General features: G+C 38.7%; 1 protein-coding gene across 2 annotated transcripts in view; it reads left to right on the top strand.

Moving 5' to 3' along the window:
• Nucleotides 1–25,496, top strand: part of LOC101743266 (uncharacterized) — a 50,030-nt gene that overhangs the window by 5,271 nt on the left and 19,263 nt on the right. For both annotated transcript variants that reach the window (XM_004928085.5, XM_062673584.1), the window contains exon 2: nt 24,516–24,702. In XM_004928085.5, the coding sequence (XP_004928142.1) occupies nt 24,516–24,702 (187 nt within the window). The remainder of the gene's footprint in view (nt 1–24,515; nt 24,703–25,496) is intronic.

Below are 25,496 nucleotides of genomic sequence, written 5' to 3'. Positions count from 1 at the left end.
TAGTATTTTAAATTTCACTAAAATTAAAACCACCTACTACACAATAACGAATAATTAGTTTATATTTCTACCCTGTATGATGTTATAAAAACTTAAAATAATTAACATAGATTTCGTAGGATAGCCCACACACCGTACACCATCAAGTTGTAACAAGTTTCTGCGGAACATGATCGATGATAGTTAAAAAATTAGAGCAATTTTACCTTAATTACATTGCACCAGAAATTATTTTAAACATTAGAAAAAAACTACCGTGCAGAGTTTTAAAATATTACATATACGTAAACTAACACAAATTGAGGTTTTCTTTACTTTCTTTCTTGTTTTTAACATAAGGGCATTTTACAGCATTTTCCTAGCATTTTAGAGGAAATTACTGATGTAAGAATCATAATTTTTATATAAAATGGAAATGCGTATATAATTATTGTTCAAAAACTTGTCTTAGATTATTATTTTTTAAAATTTACCCATTACCGTCCAATGTCAAATAGTATAGTAAGCCTAAACAGCTCACTTATTGTAAACATTGTTTACTATTTTATTTCTATATAATAATAGGTTAGGGAAAAAGTTTCTTCGCATTTTTAAAGAAAATTCACAACATTTTTTAAAATAGTTTATTCACATTTAACTAAAGTATGTCGGTACCATTTTGTTCGATAAGTTTTTGTCATCTTGTAGGTAGGGACATGATCCCATTGCTATAGAAATTTTGGCGCTTCTGATCAAAATACCGCGACAATTGGTTTTGGCAGTTTGGTTTGGTTTAGCTTATGAGTGTGAAGGGGACAGTTAAGGTTTTGCTTTTATTAAGGTTTAATATAGCGTGGTCTTGTTTTATTATTAAATTATCATTATCTATTAATCTAAATTTAATCTAAATTATAATGTCATAAGTTGATAATAAATGCTATGCAATAGCTTTACCGCCGCAATTCCCGGTGCCACACGTTTTTTTTTTGTCAGGAGGAAATCGCCGGACTTCCGCCCTGCACTGGGGATGGAGGGCGGGGCATGTCGGAGTCGAACCGACTAAAACCTCCTGTCGCTCAACAACCAGCATCCAAACCTCGCATGAAATAGAGCTCATGGAAAGGCAAAGGGGGGAAAGCGAAGCGTTTAGTGCGGAGCACATCTCTCCCATCACCCTCCCCCTCGGGCGTTCGGCGTGGACTGGCGGTCGTCGGCGCCACGACCACCAGCCCTCTCGGTCGGCGGGCTGTCCGAAGCCCGTCTAGATGGCGCCGGTTAGAATGGTCTATCCTACGGAATACCCCGCTAGGTCAGAACCAGCGTGAGTTGAGGATAGCCGGCCTTCCATTACCCGGATGCTCATGCGTAAAACGTGTACAGAGCAGCTTGCACGTCGTCTTCTTAGGCACCCTTCGCCGGTCCCCAGGCTGACATGTGAGAGAAACCCGAAACACTTAGAGGGCCAGGGCTTGGGCGAGATCCGCCTCCCTGGACCCCGCTCGACGGCGGCGGGCCTGTGCATCTCTCACACGCCCCGCCGCCTCCTTTTTCGAGATGGTGCACTCGCAGAAGTCGAGCATCGCCTTCCACGACTCGTCGTCACCAAGCATCGATGCCAGAACACTCGGCAACGACAAGTCGTTTCCTATTTTTGCGACGAGGACACGCCACTACCTCTCCCATGCGGGGCAGGCGACGAGCGTATGCTCTGCCGTGTCCAAGTCGCAACCACAATGATGGCACTCTGCCGTCGGCTCGGCTCCGATCCGGTGCAGGAACTCACCGAAGCAACCATGCCCAGTGAGTACCTGCGTGAGCCGGAAAGTGAGGCCTCCTCTGTCACGATTCACCCAATTCACAAGAACCGGGCGAATCGCCTCGACGGTCCTACGACCAGCCGAAGGATCGGCCAGCCGCCTAGACCATGACTCCAGCACGGACCGCCGAGATTGGGCCCTCCGCACTCTGACCACACTGGGGCTGGGACGTGCCACGCCCCGGGCACGAAGGTTAGCCCGCACTGATTGAACTTTTTTTCAAAAAACAATAAAATCCTGTCACTCGGGAATAGTGAAGCTTAAAAACAGTGAAATAATTTTTCAAATCGGTTTAGTAGTTTCGGAGCCTATTGAATACAAACAAACAAACAAATCTTTCCTCTTTATAATATTAGTATAGATATTAATTATTACAAATAATAAAAACGCTGACTTAGGCGGCGGTCTTTATTTGAACCAGTTCTAAATTATAAACTAAAATTCTATAAAAAATTACCCATATTTATCTATAATACGAAATGATATTAATTTATTTTTCGTAGTTTCCTTCCTTCTTGCGTCGATAATCCTCAGTGCTGGGGGTAGTAGCTTCCTCTAATAACTTTCTCCTGCATCATCTTGCGCCATTCCTGCCTGTCCTCGGCTGTGTGGATAGCAACGTGGACTGAGGTATTGAGAGTGGAGCGTATTTGGTCCGACCAGCGCATTAGATTTCTGCCTCTGTGCCTTCTCCCGCATACCTTGCCTGTTACCAGCAGCTTTTCCAGATTGTCACCTCTCTTTCTGGCGATATGTTCAAAGATCTCGAAACTCCACCGCGCGCATGTAGTGCTGATGCGCATTGAAATCTTGAGCTTGGTAGGAATGGATTCGTTGGTTCTGTGTTCTGTCCAACGAATCCCGAGCATTTTCCTCCAGCACCACATCTCAAACGCGTCGATGCGTAGGCGGTCGGCTTTCTTGAGGGTCCAAGTCTCTGCGCCGTAGAGAAAAATGGAAAAGACGAGGGAGGTGACGAGCTGCTTTTTGGTATTCCTCGAGATGTTTCTGTCCGCCCAAACACGGTCCATTTGGGACATAGCTCTCTTTGCCATACTGATTCACCTTCTGAGGTCCTTTTCGGAGGATCCATTACTAGCTATGACGGAGCCCAGATAAATGAAATCCTCTACGACTTCCAGGCTTAGCTTATTCGTAGTTTAATAAGTTATTATTGTTAGTAGTATTATTTACTAGTCGAAATATAAATTTTTAATTATCTTATGATGAGAATCTTATATCAATGAGAAAGATATTCAACAAAAATAGTTTCGTTCTAATAAATTAGCATAGTAATAGTACAGTGAACTAGCAATTTATTTTGGTAATTCTGAATTTAAACAAACATATTGATGATTTTTTTTTTTTTTTTTCCTACCTAAGCTGAGAGCCTTGAGAGGCTATATCAGCGTAACCCTAACTTTTGTAGGTGAGCTCACGGGGCTCAAACCTGATGACGTTGCTAACACGAACCCTAGCAAGAGCCGTGCTTCGCAGAATCTACCACCGGATCGGAAACGCGACCCACTGAGAAGATCCGGCGAGAAACTCAGTGGGCTGTGTCTGAGAGTTAATTTACTCGTCGAGCCCTTCGTCGCAAGTGACGGGTTCGACGAGAACGGTGACCGGATATTGATGAGAAGAATTCATTTTTACTTTGCAAATTTGTAAATACACGATCTGTAGCAATGTACGGACATATAATAATTTGAAGAAACAATAATAGCATCTACAAATACATATGTACTACGTGGTACTACGTTTACTAAAATTAGTACAACATTTATTAATTAAATTAATGAAATTGTGGTTTTAAAGTTTTAAGGGTGTGTAAAATATGGGGGGCGCTGAAAAATAATTGATTTTCAAAGTGGGCGGTAAAAGAAATAAGTTTGATAATCACTGATCTAAATGCTAGTTCCTTTAGATCCAATACATTACTCCCTCTTTTTCCGCCATCATTTCCTCTATCTTTGTTGTTAAATTAATGGCAAAAGTAGCCACTATATTTAATTGATATCTTCGTAGCTTGAAAGATCTCTTTTCATTTAAATGAAGGCCATTTCGCTTCTAATGTAAAAAAAAAAACAAGGAAAAAATCATTGAAATTCCAATAAATGCTATAAAGAAAGCTTTTAAGCTTCCCACGTCAATAAGCACACACCCTAAAATTATTAAGTATTCGTGTAGACAAAATATCTTTATGAATATCTTACTTGTATACGTTGAGCGTATTCTTGGTAACCGTGTCACATGCGTAACGTTAATGTAAAAATTAACCTAAATTTAATCATAATCAAATTAAGATATAAAACCCTCACCTATTCGCTGGTAGCCTAAGAGGATAACTTAACTTCTCGCGGAAGGGATCCCAACACGTCCGGTATTCACAACCAACCTAAATTTCCTGCATGTGTCAATGAATATAAACTAGTGGCCCCGCAGTAGTCGAAATTCGACTATAATTAATTGGAATTGTAAGTTTGTACACTTTTATGTTTGTATTTTATACTTCTATAATCACAAATTTCGCCAAGACTACACTATAAAAAATATTAACAAAGACAAACAATATTTAATCTGAATTTGACAACAGACGTCAAGAACAAAAGTTTGACAATAAATAGTATGCATGCGTGTGTGCGTCAAATACATGGTATGTAGTGTGTGTAATGTTTTCTTTATTGATTTAATGTATATTTTATGAATTATTTAAAAAAATATTACATTGTGCACTTCTTCTCTATATTCTCTATAAGTGTGGAAAATTTCATACTCCTCCGTCCGCGCAATTTTCGTAAAAAGGGATACAAAGTTTTTGCTTCACGTATTAATATATAGATAAGATTGATTCAATTTAAAATTCAATTTCCTTAAGATGCACTCTACATTTATTGCCACTATCGATTTACGTGAAATAAAAATTCGCAAATAAATAAAAGTTTACTGAAGTACTTCACTTGGACTATCGCTCGCAGCTATTAGCCTATTACTCGTAGAAAGTTATTAAATATTTAATGTTATCAGTCATTGAGTGTATTAAAATGTAAAATTAATAGGCTATTTATATATTATGGTGTATTTAACGGCTCAAGGCAGGATTTTTTTAATGTTATAAGTGCCGCAGACACACAAAATGAATACAGGGCCCCGATATCCAAATAATTTCCTTATTAATTTCCTTAATATTCCAAACAATACAGAGGTTTCAAGGTGCGTAAGTAATGTTCACTGTCAGTGTCATATCAACAATTAAAGATAGGTAGACAAAGAGCTAACAGCCAATTGAGCCATATGGAACATGATATCACCATACTGCTATGCAAAAAAGGCGGGTTTTTTTTTCTTCGACCGCACAAGAATTTTTCCTCGCCCGATTATGAATATAATCAGAAGTCTTTTAAAAGTCCGATGTTAAGCCACGGTCACCAAGTGCTTAGTAGGTCAAAACCATGTCTGCCACTGTCATCTGTGTCAATACAAAACAGTTATGTTATTTTCTATTGTTTATTAAGAATTTGTTTTGATTTATTTTTCAAGTTCAATCGAACTAAAGGATTCGAATCGTTCGATAAATCAAAATTTTTATCCATATAAAGAGGATGTAATTTGAATATGTTGTATATTTTTTAAGTATTATCATATTTATCTCTCGTCGTAGCTCATAATATAAATTTCGTTTTGAACAAAAGACGTGTAAAACTACACGTGTCTTCACACAATTGTAGAAAATTTATTAGGGTTTCCCGTTAATGATTTTTATTTAAAGACGACTTACGTCTGGAAAAATAATTCATAACACACAAAGTATAGGATCAATTAATATACTCGATAAAAAATACAGCTTATTATAAAAATAAATAATAGTTTAAAAATAGATAAAAAGATAACAAGTCTAACTGTTTAAAATACTGAATTGTTATCGGTCCTTGATAAGTGTGCCTTTAGAGTTAATCATATATTTTGAAGGTGGTCAAAATCATGTTCAAAGTTTCCGTTACTTACATACTAACATACGTACGAAGCTAATAAACGCGTATTAATAAAAGAGTACTACATGCAAGGCTAAGAAAATAAAGATGTCACAAACTATCTCAGATGTCGTCGTGCTTAGAGATGAAAATCTCAGTGAAATACTCCTGGCTTTAGCTGTTCAAAGTCCCTTGAGGTTTCGTCGAGGCCACCTGTTGAGTGGTAACCTCCACACACGACCTCCCCTCCCATCTGTTGCATACAAGCGCTTAAACCCATATCTCTTCTCATTTAACAAAATCTATTTATCTATCTTTCTTATATATAAAAAAATGAATTGCTGTTCGTTAGTCTCGCTAAAACTCGAGAACGGCTGGACCGATATGGCTAATTTTGGTCTTAAATTATTTGTGGAAGTCCAGAAAAATATAAAAATGCTCGGAATTAAATAAAAATAACAATTTTGTTTTCCCTTTGATGTGTCCCCCGTAGGACGGATTCCTTTTGTTTGTTTTAAGTTTATTTTATACAAAAGTTTAGGTCTTTTATTTGGCGATTGAAGCGCTACGAAGTCTGCCGGGTCAGCTAGTTTTAAATAAATTATTCTTTCTATAATATAGTAAATTTCGGTGAAAAATTTTGATAATATGTAGTTTCATTCTGATATTTAAATTTAAAAACAGCCAGGATAAAATATTTAAATTACTTTTTTTCTCATATATTTGTTTATCAATAGTTTTTTTTTTTTTGTTTTTCTTTAATAGCTATTGACGAGTTTAAATGCTATTGATAAGTAACTGTCTGTGTATCTTCAAAATATAGGTAAAGGATAAGAGAAAATTTAATATGTAAAATGAATAAATCTATCATCACCTGAATCTTTAGTTTAGATTCGGATACGATGTGTTCGACGAGAACTATGACTAAATCCTCATGACACGCGCTGTGTCCAATTACACCGGTTTCTGCACTAACCCCATCTATACTATATTCTATACTAAATGAAATGAAATGAGATGATATGGAATGAAATATAATATCAGTAAAATGGTGATAATTTACTGAGACTTTTTCAGTGGACTTTTTTGAGGATCCCAATAAGCTGCGTTCAGCGGCTTAGTTTTATTTCCCCACATTTGTGCACTTTCACAGATACTAAACAGTTAATAAGCCACCGTTATTACGCATTTAAACCTGAAAAACACTAAATAAACGAAATAGAACAAATCACACAACTTCACTCCTCGCGTTCCCGCCAAAAAGCTCCAGACATCAATTCTTAAATGACAACTGCTCAAATTCTGGGTGTCCATACGTCTCATTAAATAATACAAAAAAGTCTTAAATCGAAGGTTTTTTAAAGGGATTTTATGACCTGGTAACTGAGACCTTTAAGTCATGTCTTATTTTAATTTATATTCATATTTTTATGAATATTATGGAGTGAAATGAAATGAAGATGATTAATTTGAGACATTCATCAACTGGGATGAAATTAAATGGGATGAAATGTAATCTCAGCAAAATGGTGGTCATGTGCTAAGATTTTTTCAGTGGACTTTTTGGAGGGTCCCGAGAAGTTACGTCCAGCGGCTTTGTTTTATTTTCCCACATTTGTGCACTTTCACAGATATTAAACAGTTAATAAACCACCACCATTACACATTTAAACCCGAAGAAACACTAAATAGACAAAATAAAACAAATCACACAACTGCACTCCTCGCGTTCCCCTAAATCGAAGGTAACTCAACATAATAATACGCTCTTTATGTTTTGTGCTCACTGTGCCAACGTACCTACATAAAACGTAAACCAAACATCAGACAGCGCTTATTTAAACCTATGCAGGTTTATACGTCGCTATTTGTTTTAACTTCAGCGAATATACGACGTGAGGTTTGTCGTTTTCATACGAGCAAGTAAACACATCCCTAAATGTACGCACATATTATTTCAAAGTCGCAAGTAAACGAAGGCAATTTAGAGGAAGTATTTAAGTATATTGCCGCGAATTTATGCTCTAGGCTCACTAATTATCAAGGCTCAACCCGCGTTTTCTGTGACGTTTTTAAAAAATAAAAATAAAACATTGGAAAATTAGAGAATTAAAGAAATAGGCGCGGTGGTGGTACCTACCCGTAAGGACTCGCAAAACGTCCTACCACCAGTAATTACGTAAATTATAATTTTGCGGGTTTGATTTTTATTACACGTCGTTATTCCTTCACCGTAGAAGTCAATCGTGAACATTTGTTAAGTACGTATTTGATTAGAAAAATTGGTACCCGCCTGCGGGATTCGAACACCAGTGCATCTCTAGATACGAATACACCGGACGTTTTATTCTTAGGAATCAATACTATTACCACGTTTCGGCTTGATATATATGGGACACGCTGTAAATGTTTGAGTAACAGTTTATACCCGTTCAAACTCTCGCCATGGTCAACGATCTACGGCTAAAGCCGGACTGAAATTTTAAAGAGATGAACTAATCGAATTCTATAAATTAATCAAATGACAATTTAATTCATAATATACGATGTATTTGAAAAGTTATTATCTCATAAGACAGACAAACTCATTTAGGCCAGTATTATTCAATTATAATTTTTTTGTTATTTCTATCATCTTGGCGAATTGAGTTACAAGTGCTACCCACTTAACCTTCTTTGTTCGTGTAATTAAGTTAATTAATTTGAACATATCAAATTCGTTTTAGGAACCTGGACGCAAATTTACTGTTACTGTACTTTTAAATATGTTCCAGAATTTCGTTCTTGGCTTGTTTGTCTATAAACCAAACTATTGTCTATGAATGTTGCTTTGAATTTGATCTAGAATGTTCCAGAGTTTTTAGTTAATTTTTTCCTTCACGTTTGTCATGCGATAACTCGATAAAATCGATTAAAATTATTAATTTATTATAATAAATGACAAATCATATTGTGTCCGCACATGTAGATATCATTCTCACTGTTTCCCCGAAACGTCAGGAACGAGAAAATAAAAATAATAACAGTGAGATTAAATCGTAACAGTGGTTTTAATTGTAACTACAATTCGCGAAAACAAAAACAAAAACGATAAAGACTAATTTATAGTACATATATCGGAACAGTAATAAAATCGATAGCATACGGTAATTAAATTTGAAGTCGTCACGGCCTAAAAGATAAGACGCCCCGTGTACTAGTGTCCAAGCGACACGACTGCGCTGGTGTTCGAATCCCGCAGGCAGGCATATATTTTTCTAATAAAACGCGTGCTTATGTCCCTACCACGATCGCGCTGCACGACTAGTGAACTCAATTAAAAAAGTCGACCTGAAACAAACACTTCATCCTCGCACTCCCTAAGCGTTTCTTTGAATAAAGAAATCACGCAAATTTTCTTGAAACAAAAAGGTACTTCGCGGCTCCCGAAAGGCGCTTTTAGTTTTTCATGAATACATTTAAAAAAATCCCTTTGTTTTATTACAAAATTCACGGCAATTCTAATTTTGTCGAATTATTTCACCAAATACTGATGAAATACGTAAATTTTCAATTGAACGCCGTTTTAGGAATTAATATTTAGCAATACTATATTTATTTTCAAAACGACGGGAAAAGGAAATCAATCATTTTGAATTCACGGATTTTGACACAATCATCATTTTTTTTATTCTAGATTGATTTTAGTTTGATTTCACTTTTTGATTAATGTTAAAATATGTTTTATTGATTCGTAAAATATTCCAAACAGCGTTTCTTATCGCGATGATTGTTTTAAAACAATCTTAATGTGACTGCAAATAGAGTGCAGAATAGTAATGAATGTTAGAAGGCATTTGACACCCGAATTTTAGATTACAAACCATTAAAAGCAAAACCATTAAAAGTATTTATTTATTTATTTATTTATGTACACACAGAAAACAAGACACAGTACAGAGTAATAGGAAAATTATGTACAAAGGCACTGCTTATTTCTTTGAGAAATCTCTTCCAGCAGACCTGCGAGAGGATAATGAGAATAATAATAAAAAGTGATAAGTGTGTGTAGAACAAATAACACATAACTAAAATAACAAATACAACATGAGAATTATAGCACATACACATAGCAAATATTATAAGTAACACAGTAACACTCGTATATGCGAAGAGTATAGAACCATGATCATTCGGTTGATGAGAGATAAAATTGTTTGACCTTGTATTTAAAAACAGAAACAGACTTGCAAACTCGGATGTCAGCCGGCAACGAATTCCACAGTCTGACCGCGTGCACAGTAAAGGAGTGAGAATAGAAATTGGTTTTGTGGGAAGGGAATAACAAAACAGAACGTTGGTTGGACCTGCAGGGAGCATCAGGAGAACGAATGAAAGAGAATCGCTCACGTAAATATAAGGGAGAAGTGGGCTTATGTAGGATATTGAATAGGAGACATAATATTCGTGTATTCCTACGAAGGCGTATAGGGAGCCATTTAAGTTCTTTGCGAAAATGAGAAACATGATCGAATTTTCTGAGATTGTATATAAAACGGATACATAGATTTTGCATCCTCTCAAGCTTGTTTGAGAGCTCCTCAGTGGCATCCAAGTAGCAGGCATCGGCGTAATCAATTATGGGTAGAATGAGAGCTTGGACGAGAGATATTTTTGTATGCTGAGGTAAGAAGCCCTGCAGACATCTCAACGAGCGCAAGGCGAAGTGCACCTTCCTACTAATCTCAGCAACGTGAGAACTCCACGAAAGATGTCGATCTATAATAACACCCAGGTTTTTAACTGAATCGGTTAGAGTTATTTGAGTCCCATCCAAATAAATTGGGGGGAGTATAGGATCTCTGAGTCTACTGCGCAATTGTTTACCCCCTATAATGATAGCCTGTGATTTTCCCGGATTAATGTGCAGACCGTAGGCTTTTGCCCATTCACTGATCGACTTCAGATCACTGTTCATCGCAGCAATAGCCGATTCAACGTCAGGCTCTGAGAAGTGGCGATATAGCTGGAGATCGTCTGCGTAGAGGTGGAATTTAGAAGATATAAGCCTAGTGACAGAGTTTATAAACACAGAAAACAGAAGAGGAGAAAGAACACCACCCTTTTTTTTTTTTTTTTTTTCGGGTAGAGGGCCGAACCTCCTACGAGGTCCCCGCGCAAAAGGGGCGCGCGGGGTATGTGAGACTCTACGATCTGCATGGTGTTATGAGCAGACCGCGGGACCAAGGATTTTAGGGCCCACCCACTAAACGACTCCCCTGCACTCTTACACCCGACGTCCGATCCCCTCCGAGGTCAGAACCCGGATGAGGTAGGGGGGTTACCGCGGTCAACACTACAACCAGACGGCGCGGCTCACCCCAAGGACGCCCAGCCGACGGAGCCTTCGAGGCGAATCGAAGGCTCTGAAACGTCGGCCGTCTCGGTACGGCAGCCCGTCGGGCCGCCCAGACGGTGCCGCTGGTGTCCCGGAATACCCCGCTGGACCAGAACCAGCCTGCCGGGTCGGGACGCGATACACCGTCGACCGGTCGCTCTATTTACTCCATGGCAGCGCGCTAGAGTGCTGGTAGCGCGCCGCGCGGCCTCACCCCCTCAGGTCGCCCCTTGACCTTCACCGGGGGGAGTTCGCCTCTTACAGGGGCCGAAGTCGGACAAAAGCCCTTCTGCGGCCCCCGGCTCGGCGGCGACGGATAGGTGCGGAGAGGGATGAGCTCTCCCTCTCTCGTTCCGCCGCCTCCTTCTGCGAGATGGTGCACTCGCAGAAGTCGAGCATCGCCTTCCAGGACTCATCGCTGCCGAGCATCGTAGCCACGACAGTCGGCAGCGACAAGTCCGGTCCTATTTGCGAGACAAGGACATGGCGTTGCTCCACCCATGCGGGGCAATATGCGAGCGTATGCTCGACCGTGTCCTCGTCGCAGTCACAGTGGTGACACTCCATCGTCGGTTCCCTCCGGGCAACGCGATGCAGTTACCGGCCGAAACACCCATGGCCGGTAAGCATTTGCGTCAACCGGAAGGTGAGACGCCCTTGGTCACGGTTCGCCCATTTCGCGAGGACCGGGCGCACCGCCTCGACGGTCCGGAGACCGGCCGACGGGTCCGCCAAGCGGCGAGACCACGCCTCCGACACAGACCGCCGAGATTAGAGCCTCCGCGCTCTAATTGCTCCTTCTCCGGGACGTGGTTCCCCCCTGTCGCGAAGGTCACAACGCCACGCATAATCGGCAGCGAGCGCCTCCGCCTCCAGGTCCCAGGGAAAGAACACCACCCTGGGGAACGCCCGCACTGACGTTCTGCCAATCCGAGAAAGTCTCGTCAAGACGGACACATTGCGAGCGCCCCCGAAGGTAACTATCAAACCAGTTAATAGCAGACGAGGAGATATTGTTTGATTTGAGTATTTCGAGCAGAACATCGAAGTCAACAGAGTTAAAGGCGCTGCTGAAATCTAACAACACTAATAAACTTAGTTGTTTGTTTTCCATGGCCCAGCGAATGTCATCGGTCACTTTTAGAAGAGCTGTAACCGTGCTGTGGCCCTTGCGAAAACCAGATTGGAAGGAGCTAAGAAGATTGTGGGAGAGGAGAAAAGACGACAACTGACGGTGGACAATGTGCTCAAGGACTTTGGAAAGAAAAGGAAGTATAGATATAGGACGGAACTGAGATGGCAAAATAGGATTGGGGCTTTTTGGGATAGGAACAACGTAGGCTTGTTTCCAGCAATCAGGAAAGTTTCTAGAGGTAAAGGAAAAGTTGAAAATATGGGTAAGTATAGGTGCTACCGCTGGAAGGATTAGGGCAATCATTTTAGAGCATACGTTATCAATTCCAACAGCCGTGGATGAGATGGAGAAAAAGGAATTACGGACATCAGCAACCGAGACTGGACTTAAGTCAAAAATAGGGATCCGGGGTACGGATAGACTTGAAATCTTAAGCAACGTGGCCGTCTTTGACGAGTCACTAAGTGACACAGGAGGGAGAGAAAAATGCTTATTGAGGGCGCACAAGTCAGTATCCTTGAAAGAAGAGACGGGAGTTTTGCCAATGCCGACAGATTTAAGGAATCTTCAAGTATGAGCAGGGCTGCGATTTTCAAGTGATTTGTGAAAGTAAAGTCTTTTAGCATCTCTGCACAAACGGTTGCACCGGTTGCGCAGTGCTTTGTACATGGCCAGGCTGTGTTCAGTGGGGCAACGTTTGTATCTTCTTTTGGCTTTGTCCCTGCGAGCCATCAGAGTTTTAATATCCGGCGTTAACCACGGTGCAGGTTTATGTTTAATTCGAACTCTACGGACGGGGGCATGCTGATCAAACAAACTGATTACCTTATAATTAAAAGAATTGACCATGTCGTTAATGTTATGGTGTTCAAGAATACACGACCAGTCGGTATTACTTACATCCCGTCGCAACGCTCCCAGATCAATACCCTTGTAATTGCGAAGTAGGAGAAATTGTGAATTACGTTTAGGGGGCCGAACACGATAGGAGAGATAAATCAAGTCATGATAAGAAAAGGAAGCGGAGAGTTGACCATGAGTGATAACATTGTCAGGAGAAGATACTATCATGAGATCAAGTAAAGAAGGAGTACAATTAGGAGAAAAATGAGTAGCAGAAGATGGTAAAAGTAGTCATTCTCATAGCTAAAACCCTATGATTATTTCCAGCGCTTACGATTTTTTTTTATTGCTTAGATGGGTGGACGGGCTCACAGCCCACCTGAAGTTTAGTGTTTACTGGAGTCCATAGACATCTACAACGTAAATGCGCCACCCGCCTTGAGATCTAAGTTCTAAGGTCTCAGTATAGTTACAACGGCTACCCCGCCCTTCAAACCGAAACGCATTACTGCTTCACGGTAGAAATAGACATGGTGGTGATAACTACCCGTGCGGACTCACAAGAGGTCCTACCACCAGTACGAATACGATATATTCTAAGAAATGCTACTGGTGGAACAGGACATGGAGCCAGTGGTTTACACCGCACATTTTTATTATTTTTTTCCTACCTAAACTGATGCCTTGACAGGCTATTTCAGCGTAACCTTAACTAGTAGGTGAGCTCACGAGGCTCAAACTGGAGTGATGCTAACACTGACCCTAGCAAGAACAGTGCTTCGCAGAATCTACCACCGGATCGGAAACGCGACCCACTGAGAAGATCCGACGAGAAACTCAGTGGGCTGTGTCTATGGGCTAATTCGCTCGTCGAGCCCTTCGTCGCAAGCGACGGGTTCGACGAGGACGATGACCAGTGCTTGTGGTACCTAAAAGCACCGTTAATGGATCGGGTGGATCCGTAATGACGTGTTTGGGCGACGTAGGACCTTTTGTGAGTCCGCACGGGTAGGTACCACCACCCCGCCTATTTCTGCCGTGAAGCAGTAATGCGTTTCGGTTTGAAGGGTGGGGCAGCCGTTGTAACTATAATTGAGACCTTAGAACTTATATCTCAAGGTGGGTGGCGCATTTACGTTGTAGATGTCTATGGACTCCAGTAACCACTTAACACCAGGTGGGCTGTGAGCTCGTCCACTCACCTAGGCAATAAAAAAAAAATAAAAAAAAAAGTCGACTGTTTACCATTCGGTCTACAGGATCGGGTATGAACCGCACGTGACGACGCACTGTCTCTACCAAAATTAATATCCTTATTGGGCGTTCATTTAATCACATTTACGTTTTCCTTTCATCAGAACGCGTATTATGTTCGCTCGGGCATCAAAATAGTTGTTTTATGCCCTTATAACATGTACATTTACGAGGTAAATATGACCCGCTACGTCGCCGCGTCGCGTCAAAGACTTGGGAGTATTGAACGACATTCTAATGTCACATATAATTTATTAGACATCGTTAATATATAGATAGAGGCGTTGAGTGATTTTGTTTATTGCGTGGGCGGGTGTCACAACCCACCTGATGTTATATGGTCGCCTCACATCACTATGAGACTGCCACTACTCACCTTTTGAATTAAATTCCAACATATCAATTGTTTTTTTTTACAGCAAATTAAAAAAAAACGACTTTTTTACGCGGCGTTATTCCTTCGTCGCAGACTCACTCGAGAACACGAGTCGATACGTATTTAATTATAAAAATTGATACCCGCTTGCGAGATGCATACACCGCATTATTTCTCTTGTTTCTTTTTGTTAGAATTTATATCATCAGCCCTATAATAGCTATAGAACTTGGACATCGTATGTCACTTATCATCTGAAGGGATTAGAATATATTTTTCGCTAAAAAGTTTGGTGTACCAGGATGTAAACCAAGATTCAACCAAAATAAAAGTTTATCTATTAGATCAGTAGAAAAGGTTTTTTTAAATGCGTTAAAATCTCTTTGGTTATTACCAAGTATTCTGTGTATCTGGCTGATTTTGATATCTCTAATAAGGTGACAATAAAAACACGAAAATAAATAGTGAAAACGGTATCTCGTCATTTTTTTATATTGTATTTCTGTTCGCCAAAATGAGTGAATGTAACCAAGAAATCGTAAATTTCTATTAAGTAGAAAACAATGGAAAGCAAGCCACGTAAAGAATTGTAGACACTGATGGACTTAATCCAATATCAGCACATAACTCGTATGCAGTTTTGAACAGCGCCCCTAGCGGCAAACGTAGGCAAACGTCCTCCATACGAATTTGAGTTAACTTTTACGCTATCGAGATCGTTAAAAAACTCGTACTCTGTCAAGAGTGATACCGAAAAATAAGTATTAAGTCCCTTAATTTTAATCTCGAAGATGAAGCTGACTCTGGTCGATCTTTTTTTTTTTATTGCTTAGATGGGTAGACGAGCTCACAGCCCACCTGATGTTAAGTGGTTACTGGAGCCCATAAACATCCACAACGTAAATGCGCCACCACCTTGAGATATAAGTTCTAAGGCCTCAAAGTTTAGTTACAACGGCTGCCCCACCCTTCAAACCGAAACGCATTACTGCTTCACGGCAGAATAGGTAGGGTGGTGATACCCAAACGCGCGGACTCACAATAGGCCCTACCACCAGTAATTCGGAAACAACTCGCTTCCGTTTTAATACGTAAAACCATTTCTACGATTTCTAACTAGCGCCTAATAACTTTCCACAAAAGTAACACAAGAAAATTCTCTCAAGCAAGATATACTGAGAAACTGGAAAAATCAACTTGTTACGAACTCGCGAATATGGTAATATTGTAATAACGTTTTTCTATACATACATCTCGTCTTTTCTATTGTTTTTTGAGTATGTCCCACAGAAAATACATGGTTTCGTTAATAATTTACTAAGTCATATTTTATTAAGGATATTTATATATCTCATTAAGTACGAATATAAATAAGTGCTTATTGCCAGCAACACGTAATTGTAACTTTTGTTTGAATATTTAAGACTTTCCAAGCAATTTTTATTTGATTCAGTTTCAGCGCTATGTATTTTTATAATTATGTTAGTGACGTAATTTCTTATCATCTGTATTATTATTCTATACTTTATCCCATTAAATCGGTAGGAATTTATTGAGAGATCAGTATCAGATCCGCACAATAATACACGTTTCAATCTACGCTAGAAATACTAAATTAATCTACCTAGTCAGGTCATAAGTATTGTCACACAGTAAAAACTTTTCTTTTAGAATGCTGGCCACAAAAAAGTTTATTGAATTCGAATTTCGAATTGTTCATAAAAATAAAAAATGTATACTTTTAGAATTTTACTCATTTTTAAATATGGAGTGGACGCTTAAAGAAGACCGTATTGCAGTTATTGCGTTGCATCGTTGCGGTTACGCGCCAATTCAAAATTTTAACATACTGAAAATTTTGAATATAACCAAAAGATTCGTTTATCGTACCATCAAACGATACAATGAAGACTCTAGTGTAGATGACAGGTCAAGAAGTGGTCGCCCTCGGTCTGTTAGGACTCCAGCAGTGATAAAAGCTGTGAAGGCGCGAATTCAAAGAAATCCCAAACGTAAGCAGAAACTGTTGGCCCTTCAGATGGGGTTAAGCAGAACCACGGTGAAAAGGGTGTTAAATGAAGACTTAGGGATTCGGGCATATTGAAGAAAAACAGGACATCGTTTGAATGCTCGTCTAATGGACCTGAGACTGAAGAGATGCCGCGCTTTGTTGAAGCGGTACGCGGGAAAAAAATATCGGGAAATTCTTTTTTCGGATGAAAAAATTTTTACCGTAGAAGACAGCTACAACAAACAAAATGATAAGGTGTACGCACACAGTAGTGAAGAAGCGAGCAACCGTATTCCGCGTGTCCAACGAGGTCATTTTCCATCCTCGCTCATGGTATGGTTGGGAGTTTCTTATTGGGGCTTAACAGAGGTACATTTTCGTGAGAAAGGTGTAAAAACGAATGCAGTTGTGTATCAAAATACAGTCCTGACGAACCTTGTGGAACCTGTTTCTCATACCATGTTCAATAACAGGTACTGGGTATTCCAACAAGATTCGGCGCCAGCTCATAGAGCGAAGAGCACACAAGACTGGCTGGCGGCGCGTGAAATCGACTTCATCCGGCACGAAGACTGGCCCTCCTCCAGTCCAGATTTGAATCCGTTAGATTACAAGATATGGCAACACTTGGAGCAAAAGGCGTGCTCAAAGCCTTATCCCAATTTGGAGTCACTCAAGACATCCTTGATTAAGGCAGCCGCCGATATTGACATAGACCTCGTTCGTGCTGCGATAGACGACTGGCCGCGCAGATTGAAGGCCTGTATTCAAAATCACGGAGTCATTTTGAATAAACTTTAGTGTCATAAGAATCTATGTTTTGTTAAGTTCATTTTGGTATATGAATGGTTACATAATGAATAAACTTGTTTCAATTATTTTACATTAAACATGTGACAGAATTTATGACCTGACTAGGTATATATTAATACGTGAAGCAAAAACTTTGTATCCCTTTTTACGAAAATTGCGCCGACGGAGGAGTATGAAATTTTCTACACTTATAGAGAATATAGAGAAGAAGTGCACAATGCTATTTTTTTTTTTAAATAATACATAAAAGATACATTAAATCAATAAAGAAAACATTACGCACACTACATACCATGTATTTGACGCACACACGCATGCATACTATTTATTGTCATTTTTGTTCTTGACGTCTGTTGTCAAATTGAGATTAAATATTGTTTGTCTTTGTTAATATTTTTTATAGTGTAGTCTTGGCGAAATTTGTGATTATAGAAGTATAAAATACAATCATAATAGTGTACAAACTTACAATTCCAATTAATTATAGTCGAATTTCGACCTATAGTATTATAAAATAAATCAAGCTTCATTGCTACAAATATTACCAAAATAAAAACCTAAAGATAATAAAAAACATGTATACTATAATTGAAATACAACTTTAATATTAACAAAGCCATTGCAGTCGGTGACATGCAAAGAAACTAATCATCTGTGTGTAATATAAATGTTCCCGCTGGCTATATTTTTACTAGCATTCAAAAATATTTCTATCTAAATTATATTTGCTGTTATTTATCTTTGTATTTAGTACTTTTAATGTAGTTAAAGCTTTTTTGTTTTATTTCACGTTTATGATATTTTTTGTTTTATGTATGTAAAGAAAGTTATTCCTTTCTTTAATTAGAATTATGTCACGCATGCGCTGTCGACATGTTGTAAAGTCGAAAAGCCTTGACAGATAAACAATATGTCATTGTGTAAAATTTTATAAAAATAATTTCTATTTAGATAGTTACAAGATTATAAAATAAACTTTAAATGTCGTTTCTTTGTTCTTTCAGAGCAACACATTGAAGTTTTATTTTAATAAAACAACATTACCTAATAATCTTATATGTATAATAAAATTAATATTATTTATCAGAGCTACATTAAGTTGAATAAATTTATTTATGTATTCAGCTTTATGCACAAGAGTACAGAGGCAGACTTAATGCCTGATGTATTCTTACCCAGTCACCCAAGGATGGTGTAGAGAGAGAGTCATATGGTAGGTGCGTTCCTTTTTGAGATATAAGAAAAGTTATAATTATATTATTTAAATATACCAACACTCACACTGTATAAATACATAAACATAACGTACAACAACGTACATATGAGGCTGTCAGCGCAAAAGTGGCCTAACCCACAATTATTCATATTCGTGCTTATGTATTTCATTATATAAAACATAATAAATTTTGATGCAAAACTGGCCTATAACCAGTTTAAACCACAGATAACAGATGGTTTTTAAACATTATTTTTGGGTGCGAAGCACTGTAAAAGTAAATTCGAGGTTTTGTTATATCCAAACTAACTATAGTAAGCTTAAGTCACTTTTCGGTCTCATATTATTATATAAATATAAAATTTACACATACATATATGTATCTATATACAAATTCTCATACATACATTTAGTGATTATTTTAAAGAAAAGGAAACTTTTCCCGTTTCAAATTAGTGACGTGACACATTAATAAGTGGAAATATATTGTTTCTTGATTATAACAACTTAAATCTTAGTCAGAAATGCGTTGCCAACGCATTTAAAAAGATTTACAAACACGGACCGCTATTCAACATTGTGTCCAAGCACTACACCTATTTCAAATTTGAGGTTTTATTGCGTAGTTCGTGATATATTAAAAAAATATATTTCGCGAACTAATTCGGTATCGTTTTTCTGATAAATCCAATACGTCACATTTTCTTGTCAGTTATAGGATACGTCATAACGAGGGGAATCGCTCACAGAAAACCTCAGAAAAGGTAAGGGGACTTATTTGAATGTATCAAGTGACAATGTGATGTTTTATTTGCCCCTTTTTTCCACCTTTGCAAACGCAATAAAGTCTTAAAGCAATTTGACATTCGTAAAATAGCAAAAACAATTTATTTGGTAAAGGTTTTTCTAGTTTATTCTTTATATATATTTAAAATTTGAGATAACAAGCATAAAATGTTTATCAGTGCACTCCAGCACCGACGGACATCAACAATGTCAGAGGCGACGCAGTGACGCCGCTACATCCTGCTAAGGACGCTCCTAATTTTTTTTATTGCTTAGATGGTTGGACGAGCTCACGGACCACCTAATGTTAAGTGGTTACCGGAGGCTACGCTAATCAACTACTGGTGGTAGGACCTCTTGTGAGTCTGCACGGGTAGGTACCACCACCCTGCCTATTTCGGCCGTGAAGCAGTAATACGTTTCGGTTTGAAGGGTGGGGCAGCCGTTGTAACTATACTGAGACCTTAGAACTTATATCTCAAGGTGGGTGGCGCATTTACGTTGTGGATGTCTATGGGCTCCAGTAACCACTTAACACCAGATGGGCTGTGAGCTCGTCCACCCATCTAAGCAATAAAAAGAAAATATACATCATAATTATGTTCAAAACATTTCTCACGAAAGTAGATCGAACATAGAAACACATCTTGTTTATTTACATTATACTAGAGGTCCCGCAGTAGTCGAAATTCGACTATATTTATATATATTAATTGGAATTGTAAGTTTGTAAACTATTATGATTGTATTTTATACTTCTATAATCACAAATTTCGCCAAGGCTACATAAAAAAAATTTAATAAAAACAAACAATATATTTAATCTATTCTCAATTTGACCACAAACGTCAAGAATAAAAGTTTGACAATACTATTATGCATGCGTGTGTGCGTCAAATACATGGTATGTAGTGTGTGTAATGTTTTCTTTATTAATTGAATGTATCCTATATGCATTATTTAAAAAAAAATATTAGCATTGTCCACTTCTTCTCTTTATTTTTTATAAGTGTAGAAAATTTCATACTCCTCCGTCCGCGCAATTTTCGTAAAAAGGGATACAAAGTTTTTGCTTCACGTATTAATATATAGATTTGGTTGTTAAATCGTTGGCGGGCTTAGTCCTTTTCGTAAAAGAAACCGCACCACCCTCTCATTCAAACTTTGCCTTTAATTTTTCTTCTTCATGATCGATAACTTTGATGACGTATGGACCAATGAGAATGATCGATGGCCAATATGTTTGAGAGCAATTGTTGTTTGATCAAATGATTAAGTTGGATTGTTTTGATGTTCGCTTTGAATGCACAGATCGTTCGCAGGCGAAACAAATGCTCTTTACACAAGTTTGCCATCAAAAGCCTATCGATGACTAAAATTGGATATTAAATCTTTGGCGTTCACTGTTAGAATCGTCACTGATCATTATGAATATGTCAACTTGCTGACATTCCTATCGCATATTAATCACGCATTTCGATTTGAACACTGGGATTTTGACTTCGATACAAATGCAACGTCCTCATGTCTTGTAGTGGACGAAGAGACTAATATTTCCATCAATCTACGCAAAAAAAAAAATCAGTCTGGTAGGACCTTGTGAGTCCGCACGGGTAGGTACCACCACCCCGCCTATTTCGGCCGTGAAGCAGTAATACGTTTCGGTTTGAAGGGTGGGGCAGCCGTTGTAACTACACTGAGACCTTAGAACTTATATCTCAAGGTGGGTAGCGCATTTACGTTGTAGATGTCTATGGGCTCCAGTAACCGCTTAACACCGAGTGGGCTGTGAGCTCGTCCACCCATCTAAGCAATAAAAAAAGCTTCAATTTATGTTTGTAACTTTTTTGTTTGAGACCTGACGGGTATGCAAGCTCGTGACCCCTAGGTGGACCGCTAGGTAGGTGGGTACCCATTGACGCTAAGAATGACCGTCCACGTAGAGACACAATTTGTCAATCAATTAACTACAGCAAAAAGTGACTGGTTTTTGGTTCTTGATATATTTTACAATTTTGTAGACTTCATTGTCACACGATGACACTCCGTCAACGTCGAAGTCATTCATACTTAGCAAAATTAACACCCGATCTAGGTTGAGAACCGCGAAATCGCATCACAGTAAGTACGCCTTCAGAAAAACGTGGATTGCAAATCGTAGGCCTCTGATCTAGAAACGATTTTCCCTAACTATATTCATACACGCCCACAGAAGATCAAATAAAAAAAATATTTTGAAAAAAAAAAAAGAAAACAGCCTGATAAAAAAAGAAATACTCGGAAGTTATAAGGCAACGTGGCTCCTGGGAATAACATTTATCACGAACCTCGGATATGTTTTTAAGTGGAATCAACATTTCTTCGAAAAAACATTCGCCAATCGGATTCTATTAAAAGTATATTTTGTTAAACGAACGCCTTGAAATGTACTATTGAACAAAGTCTTGAAACAATTTCTTAATTGAATTTTGTACGATATTCTTACGTTAAAACTCACATATTTTTATTGTAACTAGAGGTCCCGCAGCAGTCGAAATTCGGCTATAATTAATTGGCATTGTAAGTTTGTACACTATTATGATTGTATTTTATAATTCTATAATCACAAATTTCGCCAAGACTACACTATAAAAAATATTAACAAAGACAAACCATATTCTATTCTCAATTTGACAACAGACGTCAAGAACAAAAGTTTGACAATAAATAGTATGCATGCGTGTGTGCGTCAAATACATGGTATGTAGTGTGTGTAATGTTTTCTTTATTGATTTAATGTATCTTTTATGCATTATTTTAAAAAAATATTAACATTGTGTACTTCTTCTCTATATTCTCTATAAGTGTCGAAAATTTTATCCTCGTCCGTCCGCGCAATTTTCTTAAAAAGGGATACAAAGTTTTTGCTTCACGTATTAATATATAGATAATGATCTGAATTTTTTTCTGTCAAGTGAAATCAAGTAAAGTAAGTAAATTTAAATAAATAAAATATTGAATTGAAATAGAACGTGTTATGCCTACACGGTACTGTTTTTACGGTCCAAATAACATACAATTGACAGTACCGAAAGAAAATATTTCCACGCGTTGACATGGTTGAGGTCTATAGGCTCCGGTGACCACTTTTTTTTTTTTTTTTATTGCTTATATGGGTGGACGATCTCACAGCCCACCTGGTGTTAAGTGGTTACTGGAGCCCATAGACATCAACAACGTAGACGCGCCACCCACCTTGAGATACAAGTTCTAAAGTCTCAGTATAGTTACAACGGCTGCCCCACCCTTCAAACCGAAACGCATTACTGCTTCACGGCAGAAATAGGCAGGGTGGTGGTGCCTACCCGTGCGGACTCACAAGTGGTCCTACCACCAGTAAAAAACCAACAAAAAAACCAGTAAAAAAAACTTAACACCAAGTCACACACCGATCTTAGCAATAAAAATAAATATGCAACAATTCGTGGGATCATAAAGAACGGGTTAATTCCAAAGTATAACAATTGTCCAAATCCAGCCAAATTCCTATGCAGCATGATATGATAGGAATGGGGACATCGAGAGGACATGCAGCGCTAACCCCGCATGATATGGGCAAGAAGAACATGAAAATGTCTTCTAGAAATTAGTGACGTTGATTTGGTGATGTCTATGGACTTAACACGCGGAGGCAGTTAGCTTGTCCACTAATAAATAATGTATTAACAGAACGATGTAGGTTTTTTTTTCAACCTAAACAATATAATCACTTTCTTGGGCGTTCGTGCGTGACAAACGGTGTTCACGCAGACTTCCATTAGACATAATTACTTGCCATACATCTGTACGTGTGACAGTGGATTTCCCAAACGGCTAAACGCTTTTACCTTTACAGCCAATATCGTTTAAATTAAATCTGTTTGAGCTTGGGAGTATAATTGTTTTAGTGCTAGGCTTAATTTAATATGTTGAACGCCATGACGGACACCATATGTCCACGACATACTTTCGCCTTTTTTTTCGGATAGGGGGGCGAACCTTCGGATTTTACTGTTTCCCCTAGAGCTGCACCAATATATCACGAATTGGCCAAAAATCGTTAAGGTGTTTTTCCGTAAATATTGTCAAGACAAGGAGTAGCCCAAAAATAATGGGCGATTTACGGAAACGGTGACTACTCGTTAGATATCAAATGACAGACACACAGTTCCGTCGCGGCCCCCTATACCTGACTTATTGGGGGTTATTAGGTGTCCGCCCCGGCCCCCTGGGCTAAACATGGTTTGTAGTCTTATTTTTGTATTATTAGTTTTGTAGACCTCCCGAGGCAGAACATATCAAAAGCACAAGCCGATTCCTTTTTAAAATATCTCTTGTTCGTATATTGGTTAGCAAAAACGAACAAATGTTATGTTAATTAAACAGACTACTTTCGTTATTAAGAAGCAGCGCACTGTTTTTCAGCTTCATGGTTTTTTAAATACACCCAGTGACATGTATTTAAAAAAGCCACAAACCGAATGATGACCACCAATCATGAATAATACTAATGCTTGAGGCACACCCAATCTTGCTGAGTTTGATGTTATAGTAATCTTGCTTGCTTGATTGCTTGGTTTTTATATTTTGTACGTGCTACGGCCGCACCCATTGATATTCACTGTTTTTTTTTTATTGCCCTTGTAGACATACGATCATACAGCCCACCTGATGATGAGTGATTACCGTCGCCCATGGACTTCAGCAATGCCAGGGGCCAGAGCCCAGCCCCTATCTACCGTGTTGTACTCAAAGTGCTGAAAAAAACAAGAGCGCCCATCGGTCTAGTGCTGAATATCTTAAACTAAATTACCGTCTCACCTAGAATGACGAGACGACCTAATCTCGACCTAAGCTGGCTAAACTTAATTTTGTGACCAGGAAACTTTTGAGTTTAATTTTCGATCTTTCCATGATAGGAGCAGATTCGCTCGCACACCACTACGAAAGCCAGAGCCCGGACTTCCTCCGGCTCATGGCTGAGAAACACTGGCTGGGCCGATGGGACAGAAGACCACACATCGAAGCAGAACTTGGCCCACCGGCTTTACGCCTTGACTTCCCCAAAGCTGAAGAACCGGATAATTTTTTGGACGACGAAATGAGGTACAGCAAATAACTTTAGGAACTGTTTAAATCTAACAACATCTATTTTATATATACGTTATTTTTTTAATAAATCCACCCGGCATCATTTTGAATAAATTCGTGTTTAATTTGGACTAGAAAATTTGTAGTTTGTCATCGATTTTTTTTATATCACAACGAAATTAGCGACTTTTTAATTTAGCCTGATATAATAGCGTTTAAAATGCAATAACGGAGAATAAACGTTGTCCGATCCGAGACCTAAAGATTTGTGCTTAGATAGCACCAGTGATATGCTAAATAAGCCGTTTTGACACATTAGTGATTTTGTTGTTGTGTGATTTATTTTGGGTGTGCGTGTGTGATAATGTCCGTTTTTGCATCACCCAAGAGTCATTTGCGGGAAGTGATGCTTTTCTCCTTTGATTCGAAGGCCGTTGGCTGAAGCGCATCGAGATCTCCAAAAAATTTACGGCGACGCTGCTCTGAGCGAAACAGTACGCTCTGATTGGTACCGTCACATGAAAGACGTTGGTTTCAAGGTTCACGACCGTCCGTCTAAATATAAGCCAAAAACCCTCGAAGAGGCTGTTTGGAGGCATTGCTCTTTTTTTTATTCTTTTTATTGCTTAGATGTTTGAACGAGCCTACAGACCACCTAGTATTAAAAGGTTACTGGAGTCCATAGACATCTACAACCTAAATGCGCCACCCACCTGAGACTTAAGGTCTCAAGTATAGTTACAACGGCTGTCCCACCTTTCAAGCTGAAACGCATTACTGATCACGGCAGAAATACGCGGGGTGGTGGT

Source organism: Bombyx mori, chromosome 18 (assembly GCF_030269925.1).
Source record: "Bombyx mori chromosome 18, ASM3026992v2".
In the NCBI taxonomy this organism is placed as follows: Eukaryota; Metazoa; Arthropoda; class Insecta; order Lepidoptera; family Bombycidae; genus Bombyx; species Bombyx mori.
The sequence above is the reverse complement of the archived record's forward strand: the minus strand, read 5'-3'. Positions and strand labels throughout refer to the sequence as shown.